Raw genomic sequence first — 17,913 nt, forward strand, 5'->3', positions numbered from 1 at the left:
ACTGAAGACCGGTGAACCGGAGACCGGACCAGCCGAGGCCTCGGAGTCTGGCTTGGGTCTAGGCTGCCTGTCCTTATCCTTGCATTTTTTGTGCACGCAGGTAGTCGGTTGCTCCGACGGCATAGTGTAGTTAAATTTTCTACTGAAGTAGTGTTGTGCAAAATCAAATTGTCTTTTTTACAGTACGCTTATTAAACCTAACACAAAAATGACAACCAGTGACGTCGTGGTCTGGGCCTAGGCAAGGTATGCAGTAAGAATGAAAATCCTTATGAGGTATTTGCTTCCCACAAGAAATACAATTGTTAACTTTTTCTGACATCGGTGTGAGGCAAGAAAAGTTTCCCCAATGGGGTATTTAGCTTTATTGAAGACTTCGGATCTGAAATTCGAATTCGAAAATCTCAGGAGTCGGCTGACCGGCACTTGCAAACTGCTTCTGCTTCTGCTTCGGGCACCGCGCGGCAAGAAAGACTGAAGAAAATGGCGTCGGATGCATTATATATACCCCTGGCGCACTGACGTCAGGGAAGAAGCGACAGCAACCGATGCCGGACCAAGACTTTGGAATTCTGGCCGACTGCGGGACCGCCTGACAACAGGATAACCCAAGTGTGATGACTGCAGCAGGGTAACACGATGAACATCATCCACAGTATGTACAATTCTTTTGCCTTCATTGTATAGCTTTAGAAAGAAAACAGGGAGATGAACAGCCTGGTTTAGTGTAAACTCTGAGAAGGCCTTTGGCATATCTTCGTAAAAATGAGACTGGGATGATTTATCATAAAAGCTTGTAACTCAGATACTCTTCTTACAGAAGTCAGACCAGCAAGTAATACATGCCTCCAAGATATGAACTTCAAATCAATCTCACGTGCACGTTCAAAAACATTTTTTTTCTGAACAAAATTAAGATCTCAAGAAAGAGCCACCTGCCTCCTACGTGGGCAGATATGTAAAGCCTCTTTCAAAAACTGTTTCATTTGAGTTATGATAGAAAGGGGGATCTAAAACCAGACAAGCAGATATGACAGAGAGATGAGCCTTGAATAGCACAGGCCACAGAATATCTCACACAAACAACTGAAGAATCACAGTAGTCTTTGAACCTTAAAAGGTTCCAGGTTTGGCACAATCTACAAAATCTTTTTTCATTTACCTACATATGATTTTCTAGTAGCAGGTTTCGTTGCCCCCCTTTACTACCTGCTGCACATCCTCAGAAAAAAGGTCACTAAAAGGTATTAAACTTCTATCATCTAGGCAGTCAGCTGAAGTTGTTGAAGGTCAAGGTGTATGAAACTACCCTTGTCCTGTGTAAGTTCCTTCTGTGAGGAAGCTTGAGTTAACTGGCCATTTTCAAAAGAAGGGAGAACCACTGGTGTCTAGGCCAAAAGGAAGTCACCATATTTGGGAAGTCCTTCTGTATCTTTAAAAGAACCTTGGTTATTAGAGGAAATGGTGGAAAAGCACACAGGAACATGCCCTCCAAGCATGACTGCAAAGCATCCTATGGCAGAATTTCTTTAACTGTCTGTTATGGCAAACAGATCTACTTGAGGAGTTCCCCAAACATGGATCAGTTACTGGAAGACCCTTGGGTTCAACCTCCATTTTTGAGGGTCTGCCCTGGTGTGCTCAGCTTGCCTGCAACAATGTTTTATTCTGAAGAATGTAGACAAGTCCAGAGAAACAGACTGAACTGGGTCGCTAGATCCCAGGCTACCGTAGCTTGTCTGCGAAGGGTGGGTAAGACCCCATTTCCTCTAGTTATGTACCACATCACTGTGGTCTGATTATTAACGGAGGGCCTTGAGTCCAAAGATGGTTTAGAAACTTGACAGCATTTATTAGAGGCATTACTTCTTTGACATTTGCATGTTTTAAATGTCTTGCTTGTTCCAGCGGCCCTGTATTTTCACTCCATTAGACAGCTTCTCAAGCAAAGTCTGATGCATGTGTGGTTAATGATTGAATAGGGACTGGAATGAGAAAAACACCCGGTTGAGGCACAAACAATTTACCCACCAGAGTAACTTTCTTTTTGCGACCCTCAGCATTGAAATTTGAAATGAGAGGGGTTTGCTGGTACTGAATCCAAGATGATCTGACAAGCCACTGAATCTCTCATATGAAGTCTGGCCAAAAGAATCTAGAAAATAGTAGAGGCCGTGTAATCTAGAATTCTGAGATATTCCCTGGCAGATACCTGTTAAGGTTGGAAAATATCAGAAATTGTTCATTGTGACATTTCATTTTGTCTTGAGAAAGTATGATCATCATAACGGATGTGCCCAGTAGACATCCGAGAAATACTATCCTGTGAGACAGCATGGAAGATGATTTCTCCATGTTCACCTGAAAACCCAGTGAAAGAAAACTTTTTTTTTGCCCAAGCCATACACTCTTGACAACCTGTGAAAGAATCTATAAAACTAAAGCAGTGACGTAATTATGGAAAAATGTGAAAGCTCTGCAACTTGCCATGGGTTATAAAAGGAGACAAGTACTGTGTAAATAATCTTAAAGTAGGGCAATGGCATGCTTCATTATGGATAGAATACAGGCAGTCTTCAAACCCTTGACTGTAACCATTTTGGGTTTTTTCTTCATCTTTTGCCTCTTAAAAACTGGCGGAATTTTTTTAAACAAATCATGAAGACATCAGACTCAGGTATGGTATACCTGGACTTGGCCAAAGCTTTCAATACTATTCTACACTCAGGCATCAATGGTAAGATAAATCTAATTAAATCTAAATCCTTATGTTACCCACTGGACAGCAAACTGGCTCATCAACAGAATCCAGTCTGCAAGTGTTGCAGGCACACTTCTCAACTAAAAAGTGGTTACCAGAAGTGTCCCTAAGGGATCGGTCCTGGAAACACTCCTCTCTGTTATCTACTTCTCTGACTTTAAAACTCACACCAAAGGCCTGTGGCTGTGTGTGCAGATGACTGAAAACCCAGACTCATCATACATACCCAGATAACCTACAAATTTTTAAGGAAAGCCTAACTAATGCCAAGTTATGCTCAGACCACAATCGCAAACTAAATGCCAAAAAAAATACAACACTGTGTCTTGTTGGCAAACCTGTAAACTCCTCCTCCTCTTATCACACAGATGAGACCCTCCTAAAAATGGACACCCTCACTGTTATTGAACTATCCTCTGACAGCCATGTGACCACTGTTGTCAGGATATCCTTTTATATAGCCAGACTAATCACCATAGGCATATTTTCCTAGATCCAAAGAAGTCATTGACCCCCCCCCCCCCAAACACACTTCTCTTTATCAGACCACTCATCTTCTTCTTTCGGCTGTTCCCGTTAGGGGTTGCCACAGCGGATCATCTGTTTCCATTTCTTCCTGTCCTCTGCATCTTGCTGTGTCACACCAACCATCTGCATGTCCTCTCTCACCACATCCATAAACCTTATCTTAGGCCTTCCTCTTTTACTGTTACTTGGTAGCTTCATCCTTAGCATCTTTTTCCCAATATACTCAGCATCCCTCCTCAGCACATGTCCAAACCAACGTAATCTTGCCTCTCTGGCTTTGTCTCCAAACCTTCCAACCTGGGTTGACCCTCTAATATACTTATTCCTAATCCTGTCCACTCTCGTCACATCCAGTGCAAACCTTAACATCTTTAACTCTGCCACATCCAGCTCTAACTCCTGCCTTTTTCTCAATGCCACTGTCTCCAACCCATATAACATAGCTGGTCTCACTACCCTCTTGTAGGCCTTCCTTTTCTCTCTTACTGGTACTCGTCTGTCACAAATCACTCCTGACACACTTCTCCACCCACTCCATCCTGCCTGTACTCTCTTCTTCACCTTTCTTCCACACTCACCATTACTCTGAACTACTGATAATAAAATACAATACTCCCCTTTGGTGTTTACTTGGCTGGGCATATGCCCCAGCTGGAGCAGTAGCATTTCTTTACCAAAAAAAATCAAGAGAATGTCTTCTTTGATTTACCCTGACAGCTTTAAAGTGTTTTCACTCTTTTCCATTTCCGACAGACTACTGAGAAGAGATCTTTACCTTGCCTACATAACCACATCCTATGTAACCTCTTACACATCCACAAATCTAATACCACCCTAAACATCCACTCAAGAGACCTAAATTACCACTGAAATATAAACAGGACCTGCAGATGAGACAGACACCTTTTGCACAGAAAACCGCTTGCATACATACCTCTTATATCTCTTTAGAGGAAAGCACAGTAGATCCACATTCCTTTTAAAGATAATATGGGATGGCACTCTAGCCCATGGGGCACAGTTACACAATGACACATATGGTCAATTCAGCATTGCCATTTCTCCTACCAGTACATCTTTGAAATGAAAGCAAAAACTTGACAAAAACTGCAAATGCAGGAAGAATATGCTAGTTGCCTGCAGAAAGATGATGCCTTGCTGACAAACAAGGAAAAGCTCTTTACACCAATCAGACTGCAACTGCGAGACTCTCCAGGGTGAAGTGACAGCAACTGCAACCAAATTACATGTGGGAAATCCTATTTATTTTAAACTTCCAAGAAGTCGAGGGATCAAAGGCATGATAATCTGCTTCAGCACAGACTTCAGATTTCAACTTACAGTAGAAGATCTTAAAACAACTGATTTTTTTCTTCTGCCTCTCAACCACTGCAAGCCTTATTCATCATACAAACAAAAAGTGTAAAGATTAGGTAAGAAACCCTTCACACTAGTTAGCCACAATGGGAAATGCATATGAGTGCCTGCTGTGGACATCTGTCAGTGTCCCTCACCAAATGGGGAGGCTCCCAAATGCAAATCCCTTGCCAACAGTGAGGTCTACAATGTACTACATCTACCTTCCACTCCTCAAGAAAGGAGGATGCATGTGCAGGCTGCAGTGGCAGAAGTCTAGATGATGGCAACCTTGGTAGAGTACCGGGGTGAAAATAACAGCAGTCCTCCTTTAAGCACTGTATCAGTGAGCTGTATGGATTTTCCTTTCCTTCAAGGTCAGAAATGAGATTTATCTCTCATCAGTGTACGGTGAAACCTATGGCATTTATAGGTAAGGACACTACTGCACATCCCATCCCATTCCTTGAACCAGTGCATAAGACCTTTTCAATAGAGCATATTAAAAGTATTCTGAAGAATCAAGGGATGACCTCAGTGTTACACTTTTATTTCCAGCCACACAGTGACTTTTAATAGAGGAAATCTTTATGAACTATTCCTAAAGTAGGAGAATTAATATTACCAAAATCTGTTCTCGCTGCCCCACTTTATTGTTAATCTACTTCTCCATCTAAATAAAGTCTCTGAAACAACACCTGGATTCAGGAAAGGGAAATAAACTGTAATTTCTGAAAGACAAAAAATGAAGCTGAAGAAAAAAAAAATGCATCAAAAAGTATTCTAAGGCTTGACAAGGTAAATGGCATTTAAGACAGTTATACAGCAAATGGTGCAACCTGTGGGAAATGCATTCTTACGGGAAAGAAAGCACTGCAAACATTTTGAACACACACACAAAATATTTTCATAACTATCAAATTAACTTTCCAGGACCAGAAGACAAAAACAACAAGGGTAAAACTGAAAGTGAGTAGCTATTTTTTTTCACCAGTTCTCCACATTAGCCTTTGATTATTATTAATTGTAAACTCTGTACCTGATGACTGGCCTGGGTCCCTCGGGCTTGAACAGTTGCCAGCCTGTCATAGTAACGAGAAATGGGGTTGTCATGCTCAATGCCTTTCTTGGCACAGCGTTGCTTATATATTTCAACCAAGGAAAGTGATGAGGGGTTGTCTTCAACCAGACGCATCTGTGGAGACACTGCCACAACACGAGGAACTATTGAGAAGAAAAACAAAAAAAATCCAGATTCAATTGTAAGAACACAGAACTGGACAATAAAGAATACTTAAACTTGCATAAATTAATTACTGTCCCCCGCACACACACAGTCACTGCACAGCATTCTTTATCCTTGGCTTTTCACCAAGATTCCGATCCTGTGTTACATACCTCGACACAGCATTGCCCTTCATTGTTTCTGTGATGCATTCACCCTCAAAAGTTTAGCTGACTGAATCTTTCACACACTAACATTCCAGCGGTATCCTTTCAGTCTAGACTCCCTTACTTTTGCAGTCATTTTTTTCTGCACTCCAAAACGTATTGCTTAGTCTCGGGCTCTTTGCAATCAGAATAAAAACAAGTTATGTGAACTTCAACTTTCAAAATACTGAAAGTCTTGCAAGCTTTTGAAAAAACATTAATTCATGTAGGCCTATCACAGGCAGCTTAAGAGAAACACTGACCTATTTTAGGTCCCCTCTTCTTCTGTTCTTCTCCATGTATCTCTCTCATATCCAGGCTGAAGTCAGGTCTATGACTGACAAAATTTGGTCATCGCTACAAACTTGGGCACTGGTGTTAACTCTTCAAGTGATACTCACATCCTGCAAGGAGGTTTAAACTAAACTAACAACTCATGTCAGGGTCAATGCTAAAAAACATAATGAGGTATTCTTTGGAAAATATCTGTACCTATCACATAAAAGATAACCTCTACCCAAAGCATACACCATTACTATGGACCTAGGCACATCTGTGGGCAAAGAAGCCAATTTATCCGCTAATATCAGGGAATCTTTCTACTTGTTGCAACTAATTACTAAAAACATATTCTCCAGATTCAAGAAAGCTACTGTACCTTGCCTTCACTTCTTATCCTTATTCAAAAGAATACAATGCCCCCCCCCTTTAGCATGTACCTATCTAAGCATATCACACAAGAAAGACTACAACCCTTCCTAAGCAAGGAACTCTTTGGTATGAGCACAGACTGACAAACAGCCCTGTCATTTTCACTTTGCTCTTGGATCTTAATCAGTGACCTCTGCTTGGCCCAGAAATCTCAAAGTTCCAGTCCTACTTAACCATTTACATCTTTGAAAAACTGGACATACCACACACTGCAACATAACTTGAGTCTGATAACTCTAGCCAAATTAGCACGGTCAAAGTTACGGCAGGTCATATGAAGATCCTATTGCAAAAGCCAGGGAGAGGGTCTCTGAAATCCTCCATGATACAAGTCAAGTAGGTCTGACAGATTCTCCCATGTCTGGTGCACTGTATAGAAAAACAACCCAGACAAGTGAAAAAAGACTGTATAGGGACCTAGACCCCACCATGTCGAAGCAGAACCATCCTCTTGCCAACTATGTTGAAAGCCTCAATCCCTGCATTAGGCAATAAGGGACACTACACTAGGTTAAAAACTCTACAGGACAGGTGTGACAGTCACTTACCATAACAGTGTGAGAAAATCAAACCTGGTGGGCACTCAGCAGGATCTAGTGTAGCTTTCAAATTTCCTTAAAGTGTGATAAAACCCAACAGACTCAGTGCTGCCTTTACTTCATATTTGTTTTATTTCATTTTACATTTGACTGGGTAAATGTGTTGGTCCAAAAGTAACTTTAAATGACGGACTATATAGATCGGCATTACATTACAGAATAAAGACTGACAGTATCAATATATTTAAGCATCACATTACAAGTAAGTGTTTTCAAAAATGAAAGATTATACAGACTGCTATAACAATACAGTACATAGACTGACATCAACATCTTTCAGCATCACTTTAAATATGACTTTTTTCAGTAAGGCGAAAGGAAGACAACTCATGTTTTCAAAAGATAAATTGTTAGCAGCTACAGAACTGATATAACTAGGATGACAGAAAAGTTGAGGAAAGGCTTCAGAGTTAGTGTACTTAATATGAGAGAAAGCATATTACAGTGCAGAATTGTAATAAAGGTACAGCATTTGTATAGAGCCTAACAGTTTTGACAGTAAAGGGAAGAAGTGAAAGGATAGCACAATGGGCCCTAAGTATATACATAGATTCATAGCTATTTCAAGGCCACTGAGTCTCATGACCACTCTAGCCATGCCAGTACCCTCTCAGGCTGGTTCCTATTGAGTTATCGAATTGCTAAAACTTTGAACCTGAAAACATTGAACACAAGTGTTCGAAGTTTTCAGCAATTCGAATTAAAAAAACAAAACAAAACAAACAAACAGCTCAATAACTGTTGTAAGCAGGGGGGGCAAGTCCTCCTGCACCCCCCGCTCTTTAAATGGTTCCACTTGAAACCGTCGAATTACCACATCATCGAACCTTAAAACATCGAGACCAGAACGTCGCAAACTGAGATCATCGAAGACTAATATCATTGAGACGCATAACATCGAATATGTTTTGATACTTGGATTGTTGTATTTAGGCATGTTTGCGCACTTAACATGTAGGGAACGTGTTTTCAATGTTATGCGTCTCGATGATGTCAGTCTTCGATGATCTCAGTTTGCGACGTTCTGGTCTCAATGTTTTAAGGTTCGATGATGTGGTAATTCGACGGTTTCAAGTGGAACCCTTTAAATATACCAACTCTGAGATCGCACTACAGTACGGAAAAATTCTTTCCGCACTGTAGTGCGATCTCAGAGTTGGTATATTTAAAGATCGGGGGGTGTGGGGGGGCGCAGGGGGGCTTGCCCCCTGCTTACGACAGTTACTTTCTGTCCGTTATTTATTTTTTTTGTGGTCGAAATTATAAAACTTCGAACATACAAGTTTGATCTTGTGTTGTTCGAAGTTTTATAGTTTCGATCACGTAATAGGAATTCAGGCAGCACCTCCTTTAACATACTAAAATATTTACAAACTTACCTGTCTGGAATGAAGTCTACCCTGGGGCATTTTGTTGGCTAATGAGAGTGTAAAATGGAGTGTACATGTTTGACTGCAGCAGCTGCATTAAAAACTAAGTCCGAATGACTTTTTGACTAGCTTTCTGAAGAATTGTAGAAATACGTGATTTTTCTGGAATCCCAAACCAGGATATAGGAGTTTTTTCTGCAAAGCAGATTTTTGCTGCTGCTGAAGGATAAGGTGGTTTAACCAGGTTAATATCTACCATACAAAAACACTGTCATAATAAGTCCACTTTTAATTGGTGGCTATCAATACTGTGCTAAAGACAGGGGATTTAGTACACGTTAGCCTGAAACAAGACGGAACATGCCAGTCTGTTTAGCTTCTGACAGGCTACACCTTTCCTAACAAAGAATGCACGTAAAAAATACTATGTTTCTACAATCAAAACTGGATGAATGTGAGCAGCATTATTAAATGCAACAATACTTCATAATCAAGTGGTTATTCTTGAGGCATTTCCATTCCTGAAGGATACTTACATTTGCAGTGTCACAATAATTTGAATTATAGAAAGACAAAATGAGCAACCGCAAAAACTTGTGTCTTCCTTTCAATGTTCTAATGAATACAAGATCCCATTTATGTCATCTACTGCCCTGAGAAATTTTTACAAAAAACATTTCAAAATCAGGAAAAAATATAATAGCAGTAAGTACTAGTTTAATTATGCACAACTAATGAGGTATACCCAACAATGACTATCAACCAGAATAACTCTGAGCCATCAACAACAGTATCACATATATTAACAAACTTAAGATCTTACTGCTCCATTGCTTACTGAAGTGCCTTGTTGAGCAGCTGCCATTATTTCTCCTGATCAGGGAAATGGTGGGTGGCCAAAGTATGTCTTGGGTGGAAGCTAAAATCTTTACAGGCAACAAGGGAAGCAAATGCTCTTGGTTCAGCATCACCTTCAGATGCCATCCCAAGTTCAAAGGATTGACTATGAATGGCCAAGATGAAAGCTGACTGGTACCAAAATGATGGACCCATGTCCAACCACTGATACCCAAATGCTATTTGATCTCAACCTCCACCACAAAGTAATCAAACAACAGCCCTGACAAAATCAGGACCAATTTCCAACGCAAATGAATTGAGCCTCAGCACTGAAGCCAAAGAGACTCTGGATACCTTTGACAAGAATACCACAATAGATGATACTGTTGATGAGGCCAGTGTCAAAAGCTCCAACCTCAAAGCTGAGACCTCAGTTGAACTCAATATTGCTAGGGATAACATGACATGGAAGAACTTGTTCAGCCTCACAGGACCTATATAGCCAGTAAGGGAGCATACGTGAAGAGTGCCAAGAAGGTTCAGCTTGCAGCTTAAACACTTGCTAGGGAGGAATAGGGAAAGGCCCTGAGACATAATCTGTTGGACTTCCATCTTTCTGTAATCAGCCCAATGGATAGTGACAGGATTCCATTTACATTTGAAATGTTTACAAGGACTAGAGGAAATAAAAATCTTTCTCACTTCAGTACAAAACAAAGTAGAACACTCTGAGACCACTACAACTAGAAGTCTAGATGCTCCACAGAATAAAAAAAAAACAGCACACCTCCTCTGTTCTTAACTTCTTGGAACTAGGACCTAAAGAAGAATCTCTAGCTTGTTCACATCACATGCCAATATCATCAGATGTGTGCTGCTTTTGCCTCATTCTTGGAGGAGTTAATTTCAAGAAGGAGCTCAATGCCGAGGCTTCACCAGGAGCAAAACAGTACCTAGTGAAAAACAGCACAAACATCAAGTTCCTGATCAAACGGTCCTTTCCAAAAACAAATGGGTCCAGTACATCTGCCATGTAATGGGATTTTGTGCCCATACCTGCATTGTTTTTTAAAGTTTTCCATTCCATAACAAGCAGTAGGAAACTAAACAAATATTTCATCCTTGGCGTAAAGCACCAAATAAACGCACACTGAAAAATAGTAAAAATGTAACTGATATGCCAATGTAAACAGACACCAGCACCAAAGTGCTGCCAACAGCAGCTTTTTTTTTAAACTTAGTTTTAAGAATTGAAACAAATTTTAACAGCATTTTAAGTGTACAAGAACATGCAAAATTCAAGCTTTTAAAGATGTAAAACTTGGCAGAGCACAGGAAAGCATTAAAACAAAGCAAACATATGCCTACGCATAGTGGAGGGGAAAACAAAGTATAAACCTTGACAGGAAAAAAACTGAAACGCCTTCACTTCAGGGGCTCAAGGTCCTGGGTTTGATTCTAACTTTAGGCTACTGGCTAAGCTTAAAAATGGCCTTTCAGGGCAGTTAAGTCTAGTATTCACCTATGACTTAACACTAAACAAAGGCAAGAAAGCAGCTTAGAAATTTTCAAGTCAGAAAAAGGAAAATAAAGCACAACAGAGTTGTCTGGGATCAATTATAAGATGACTAGACCTGCGTGTAACAAAGAACCTCTACAGAGGAAGGTTTCTTGCAGACCTTTGTGGGCAAGGAAGAGGGGACAGTAACCTAAGAAAGTTTTATAAGGTAGGCAGAGTAAAGAGTGGCAGCTTTAGTCCTGAGTGCTGGGAAGGATGGACCACCTTCTTTGATCTACTTTACTTTATCCTACTTAGGATTGTGAGACAGCTACAGTCTGGCCCAGTAAACCTTAGATGAGACACAAGGCCATCACAGGGTACAGCACACACATTCACACAATTTCTGCAGTATTTCAAATTTTTCTATAAACATATCTTTGGGATGTGGAAGGAAATCAGCCCAACCAGTGAAAACCCACAAGGACACAAAAATCATCCCTGTGGACCACAGAACTAGGACCTGTGAGAGAGCAACACTAACCTCGGCATTATCTTTTCATCCTAACAAGAAAAAGCCTTAAAAATGCAATCTTCACTTTTACCCAAATGAACAAAAACTAAACAAAAAGTTGTCAAAGCAACAATAATTCCTTAATAAACTAATGGAATTCAGATTAAATCATCTGCTTTACTGAAATATGCAGCCAACAAGAAATAAAATCTTTGTTGGAGGGGTAGGCTGTGAAATAAATTGATGCAGTACACATTACCTGTAAAAAACAAATGTCGTTTTGTGGTTTCTTTTCTTTTTTCCAAGCAGGGATTCAACAGCCGAAGTAGTTGTAAAACCCGTTCCTCTCTTCGAGACTCTGTTAAGCAGGCATCATTCATTACCAGATATGGGTAAATCTTTCCATTATGCCCTCGGATGTACAGCCTTCTTGCTGCTGTATTGTGCTTCTGTACAATTTCCACTCGGGGCATAAATCTAATAAATAAAAGGAATTAATACATAATCTGATCTGAAAGTACTGAAAAAGTAGTATAATTCTTGTCATTACCAACGCTGCCACTTCTAAACTGGAAGTTTAAGAGAAGAAACCACACATAATGAAAAGAAGCAAAGTTATGCATGTCTACATAAATCATTTAAATTATTGTTCAATGAGTTTGCTTTCTCCGTTTTAAAGGATCAGATTAGCATTTAATAGTCATAGACATAAGATTTTGAATTTACCTTAGAATTCTGTTTAAGTATTAACTTATCCATTACTGTACCTAGCTTAAAATAGAACACGACAGTGACGCTTGGAAAACATTTTCACCTGCATTAAATTATACATCTGTAGGAAATGTGTACGACATCTTTTGAAACATGTCAACTATCTGATAAAAGATGGAAGTTTAAGTACAAGGAGAATTGTGTATGTTTATGTCTATGTATACAAGCATGCAGTACACCACCCATGGTTCTCCTGAGTTCGTCCAGCTGTTGCAGTTACCCCTTAGCGGCTGCTTCTCTCTTCACCAAGTACTCGCTTGCTCTGTTCCAACCAGCTCTGAACCCTCATGATTAATAATCCTTCACTGCTTCAGGAAACATAATTCAGGGCCACAAGACTGAATGCACTATTCCAGAGATAGAGACAGCTAATGAAGACGAGAGCTTTAAGGTACCACTTTGAAAAGTACAGTTTTGTACCTACCATAAATGTAGATGTTCGAAGATCCACATTGCTGCAGTCCTTACACTTGGGTAGTCCGCTGTCCTCGGTCGGCCCGAATATCAAAGCATTAGGCTGACGTCGGTCAAGGCGCTTAAGACTGACATCAGGACGTCAGGGTACAAATGCGCATGACCGACGTCATATCCTCAGTCTTTTCTTGCCCCAGATGTCAGAAGACCCTAAAAAGAAAGGTCAAAACCAAAAGACAGCAAACAACCAACCAACCACCCTTGTACTAACAATATGTACAATATATACAAAATACACAATATTTACAACCCAACCCACACAACCGCCTCTAACTACAGAGGGGAAGGAGGGAGGGTAAATTGGACTGCAGCAATGTGGATCTTGAACATCCACATTTATGGTAGGTACAAAACTGTACTATGTTCTTCATCTCACATTGCTGCAGTCCTTACACTTGGGTAGAATCCCAAAGCAGAGGTAAGGGAGGATGGCAAAACTATAAAGCAGCAGGAGCTGCCAAAATGCCCTGTAAAATAGCAGTGGCAAAACCAGCCCTAGATTTAGAGTAAAGTGGAAGGTGATAATGCTTAGAGAAAGTGTGCACTGAACTCCAAGTAGCTGCCTCCAAAATATCTTTAGTTGCCACCCCTTAAAAAGCTGTCAAGTGGCAGTAGCCCAAGTGGAATGAGGCCTAATCCCAGCTGGAATCTCCTTACCATGATGGGAATAACAGAAAGCAATGCAAAACCCAATCCACTTAGAAATAGTTTGTTTTGACACAGGCTTGCCCTGAGAACTCAAAGCAAAAGAAACAAATAACTGCTGAGACTGCCTGAACCCTTTAGTTCTGCTCAAATAATATTGCAACTGCCTGTGTACATCTAAAGTGTGCAAAATCTTTTCCCCTTTATTTTGGGGATTTGCATAAAAAGTAGGCAAATGAATAGTTTGGTTTAAAGCCACACTAGAAACCACTTTAGGCATAAAGGAAGGATTAGTACGCAAAGATACCCTATCCTTATGGAAAATTAAGAAAGGCTCAACCGCCATAAGGGCCTGTAATTCAGAAACCCTTCTTGCAGAGGTAATGGCCAACAAAAAAGCAGTCTTCCATGATAAATATTTCAACTCAGCAGTAGCTGCAGGCTCAAAAGGTTGTAGAGTGAGTTTCTCCAACACAAAATTGAGATCCCAAGCAGGAGTAGGAGCTCTACGTGGGGGTCTTATATTCTTTGCCCCTCTAAGAAATTGCTTGAACAAAGGATGAGAAAACAATGGTGGGTCACAGTCATAGTGAGCAGAAATTGCTGCAGCATGAACCTTAATAGAAGAGAAGGACAAACCTTTGTCCAGTAACTCAGTAAGATATTGAAGAGCCACACTTAAATTAGGCTCAGAAACATCAAATTCCTTTGCTGTACTCCAAAATAAAAATCTCTTCCATTTATCTGCGTACACTTTCCTTGTACTAGGCCTACTGGCTTCCAAAATAACATTCAAAACTTGCTGTGGAAGTTGAGACCCTCCAGGGTTCAAAACAGAATATGCCAGGCTGTTAGGTGAAGAGAGTGAAGTTTGACATTGAGTAAATGACTGTTCTCCTGAGACAGCAGGTGCGGAATCGAAGGCAAAGGCCATGGAGGCTCCCGTACCAGACTTCTCAGTAATGGGTACCAATGCTGTCGAGGCCAATCTGGAGCTATTAAAATCATCTTTGGCTTGTCCTGTCTGACCTTTAGGAGTACCTTTGGGAGGAGAGGCAGAGGTGGAAAGGCATACACATGAAGATTGCTCCAATTGAAAGAAAGAGCATCCACTTTCCAGGCTGTGGGATGAAACTTTTTTGTGCAAAACTTTGGCAGCTGGTAGTTTAGTGGAGAAGCGAACAGATCTATGTCTGGAGTTCCCCATGACACTGTCAATTTTTGAAATACATGAGGATCCAATTTCCACTCGTGGGGATCCATAATTCGTCTGCTCAACACATCTGCTAAGGAGTTCTGTGCTCCCGGCAGAAACCTTGCCTGAAGATTTAGCTGTAAACTGAGAGCAGTCTCCCACAAAATCATTGCTTGCCTGCATAGAGGATAAGAATGTGTTCCCCCTTGCTTGTTGATGTACCACATGACAGTTGTCCTGGAAGAAGTAAATCCTTGAAAGCTATTAATGCAAATTGGACTGCTAACATCTCCTTCAAGTTGATATGTAGATGTTGTAGTCTGGCAGGCCACGTGTCTTGTATCCACTTTCCATTTAGATGAGCTCCCCAAGCTTTGTCTGAGGCATCTGTCATTAGAATCTGACTCGCCTCTGGCCGGGTCACAGAGAGTCCCTTGTTTAGGTGACATTCCTGAGCCCACCACAAAAATTCCTTTTGAATGCAAGGTATTATCTGAATGACAGTGTCCATATCCTGGCAGTGCTGTGTCCATACATTTTTGAGATACCATTGTAGCTTCCTCATATGCAGTTTGGCATTGGGAAGCACCAGAATACAAGATGCCATGAACCCCAAGGCTTGAAGGACTGTCCTTGAAGTCAGCCTGGACTGATGAGACAATTGATGGAAGTAAAGGGAAAGATTCTGTTGTTTGTCCGGGGTCAAAAAGGCCATCTGGGATGCTGTATTCAGTCTTACACCCAGAAAGCACATGTCCTGAGAGGGTACTAGACTGGACTTTATTTCGTTCACAGAATACCCCAGGCATCTTAGCACTGCTATCACATATTGCAAATGATGAAGAAGTTCGTCCCTTCCTTGAGCCAGAATCAGGCAATCGTCCAAATAAGGATAGATCTGTATTCCTTTTAGCCTGAAGAAAGCTATCACTGGAGCCAGAACTTTCGTGAACCCTCTGGGCGCAGTAGATAAGCCAAAGGGCAATGCAGAGAACTGATAATGAGAAGTCCCAGCCCGAACGCAGATACTTCCTGCAACTTAGTCTGATAGGAACATGAAGGTAAGCCTCCTTGAGATCCAGAGTTACCATCCAGTGATCTTTGCCCAGCAGAGGTAAAAGCTGTTGTAACGTCAACATTTTGAACTTGGGAATGTCCAGATAAGTGTTGAGGATAGATAAATCCAAAATTGGTCTCCACGTGTTCCCCTTCTTTGGTACTAGGAACAGGCGAGAATAAAATCCTAGGCCCACTTCTGGCAGAGGGACCGGCTGTATGGCCCATATTTGAAGTAGCAGAGAAATTTGTTTGTGAGCCTCTATTCTTTGCTGAGGAGGAACGTCTGGCATGCCTTTGAAAGGAGGCAAGGTATGGAAATAAAACTTGTAACCTTGGTGTATGATATCCAATACCCATCTGTCTTGGGTAATTAAACTCCAATTTTCCTTGAAAAGTGCCAACCTTCCTCCCAAAGGTGCTGCCAGACGAGAAGGCTCTGGCAGCTGAAAAGGTAGGTCATTGGGCCTGTTTACGAAAGGACTGACCCCTGCCCTCACCCGAAGACTGTGCAGGTGAACTCCCTGTTCTAGGCCTGAAAGAGCCCTGAGCTCTGCCCCTACCACGTCTAGATCTACCCCTAGACTGGGAATCATAAGAAGGATCGTCCACCCCTTGGTAGGCCAATTCCTACTAAACTTGGAGGCTGAACCTGCAAAAAATCTTTAACAGTCTGCATAGACTTAACCTTGTCTTCCATTTTCTTTAAGACTGCCTCCACAGGTGAACCAAACAACACATCAGACTGTAAAGGAGCATCTAAAATCCTTGTCTTAACATGGTCAGCTAAATTCTGATCCCTCAGCCAGGCGTGCCTGCGAAGAACTGACCCAGTGGCAGCCACCCTAGACGAGGCCTGTACAGCATCAAAACCACATTGCAAAGAATGCTTACCCACCTGTTCAGAAACATGTACCAAATCTTGTAATTCTTTACACTCAATACCTTCCGCCAGAGCATCTACCTTAGACTTCAATTGAGAAAGTAGATAGTTTTGGTATTTCAACATGTGAAACTGGCAATTCAAAGCCCTCATAGCTAAGGTGGAAGAAGTATAGACTTTCTTTCCCCATCTATCCAAAGCCCTGGCCTCTTTATCTGGAGGAACCGGATTTTTTACAACAAAAGCCTTGACACCCTTAGGCCCCTGACTAACAGTTTCTGGGTCCGCCCTAGGACTCTTAAAAAGATATTTATGAGCTTCAGGCACCCTGTAATACCTATCCGGTTTAACAGGAGCAGGAGGCAAAGAATCAGGATTAAGAGAAGCCTCTGCAAACACATCTTCCACAACATCCAGAACAGGAGGTATAGCCAAAGGCCTATGTTGGGGTAAAAACAAAAATTCCCTAAGCCTTTTCCTGGAATCAGAGAAGTCCTGACCTTCCCACTTAAAATGTTCCCTCATGGAATGAAGAGTCTCTGGAAAAGAAAAATCCTCTGGAGGAGAAGCAGAAGGAGTAGAATCATCCACATCAGAATCAGAATAAGGAGAATACTCCTGCAAGTCTTCAGCCGAAGACTCTGAAACATCCGAAGCCTGCTCAAAACTCCCCAACTCTGGTTCCACCCTAGGCCTCTTATCAGAAGGGGGCAAAGAACCTCTAATCAAAGTAATTAAATCTTCTGCCATTTTAAGCATGTGCTTCTTGGGCACAGATCCTGATGAACTAGGAGTGACACCAACAGAAGCTAAACCTGTCCTGCCTCTGGGAGAAGCCTTGGAAACAGAAGGAGAGGGCCTAACCACCCTAGGAAGGGAGGGGAGTACAGTAACCTGAGAAGCCCCTTCAGCCTGACCTGCCTCCTGAGAGGCCACATCCTGCAATAACAAAGTCTCCCCCTGAGTCTCCAGAGAAACCTCCGGCGGAACCACCGGTTCCACCGACACCTCTAAAGAACCGGCGTCCGGTACGGACGATTCTTCTTGCCTGGGCTTAGCTGCTTAGTCTTTGCGCTTCTTCGAAGAAGCGGGCGTCGGAGCATCCGACGGCATATTATAATTGCACCGCTTCCCGAAGACCAACCTGGCACAATCTAACCTTCGCTTAATAGTGCGCTTATTGAACCTAGCACAAAAGCGACACCCAACAATGTCGTGCTCAGGCCCCAAACAAGGAATACACAAAGTATGATAATCTCTATGCGGTATCTGTTTCCCACA

The 17,913-nt window shown here is 41.6% G+C and overlaps 1 protein-coding gene across 1 annotated transcript in view; it reads right to left on the bottom strand.

The window, feature by feature from the left end:
• LOC122816707 (transformation/transcription domain associated protein) overlaps positions 1 to 17,913 on the bottom strand; it is a gene marked incomplete in the record, with an annotated part of 2,794,447 nt that overhangs the window by 64,096 nt on the left and 2,712,438 nt on the right. Inside the window, 2 exon segments of the mRNA XM_044089697.1 lie at positions 5,685 to 5,869; positions 11,868 to 12,085. Coding sequence (XP_043945632.1) covers positions 5,685 to 5,869; positions 11,868 to 12,085 — 403 coding nt within the window.

The sequence above is a fragment of the Protopterus annectens genome, chromosome 12.part0 (assembly GCF_019279795.1).
Source record: "Protopterus annectens isolate FY-2018-M chromosome 12.part0, PAN1.0, whole genome shotgun sequence".
Classification (NCBI taxonomy): domain Eukaryota; kingdom Metazoa; phylum Chordata; order Ceratodontiformes; family Protopteridae; genus Protopterus; species Protopterus annectens.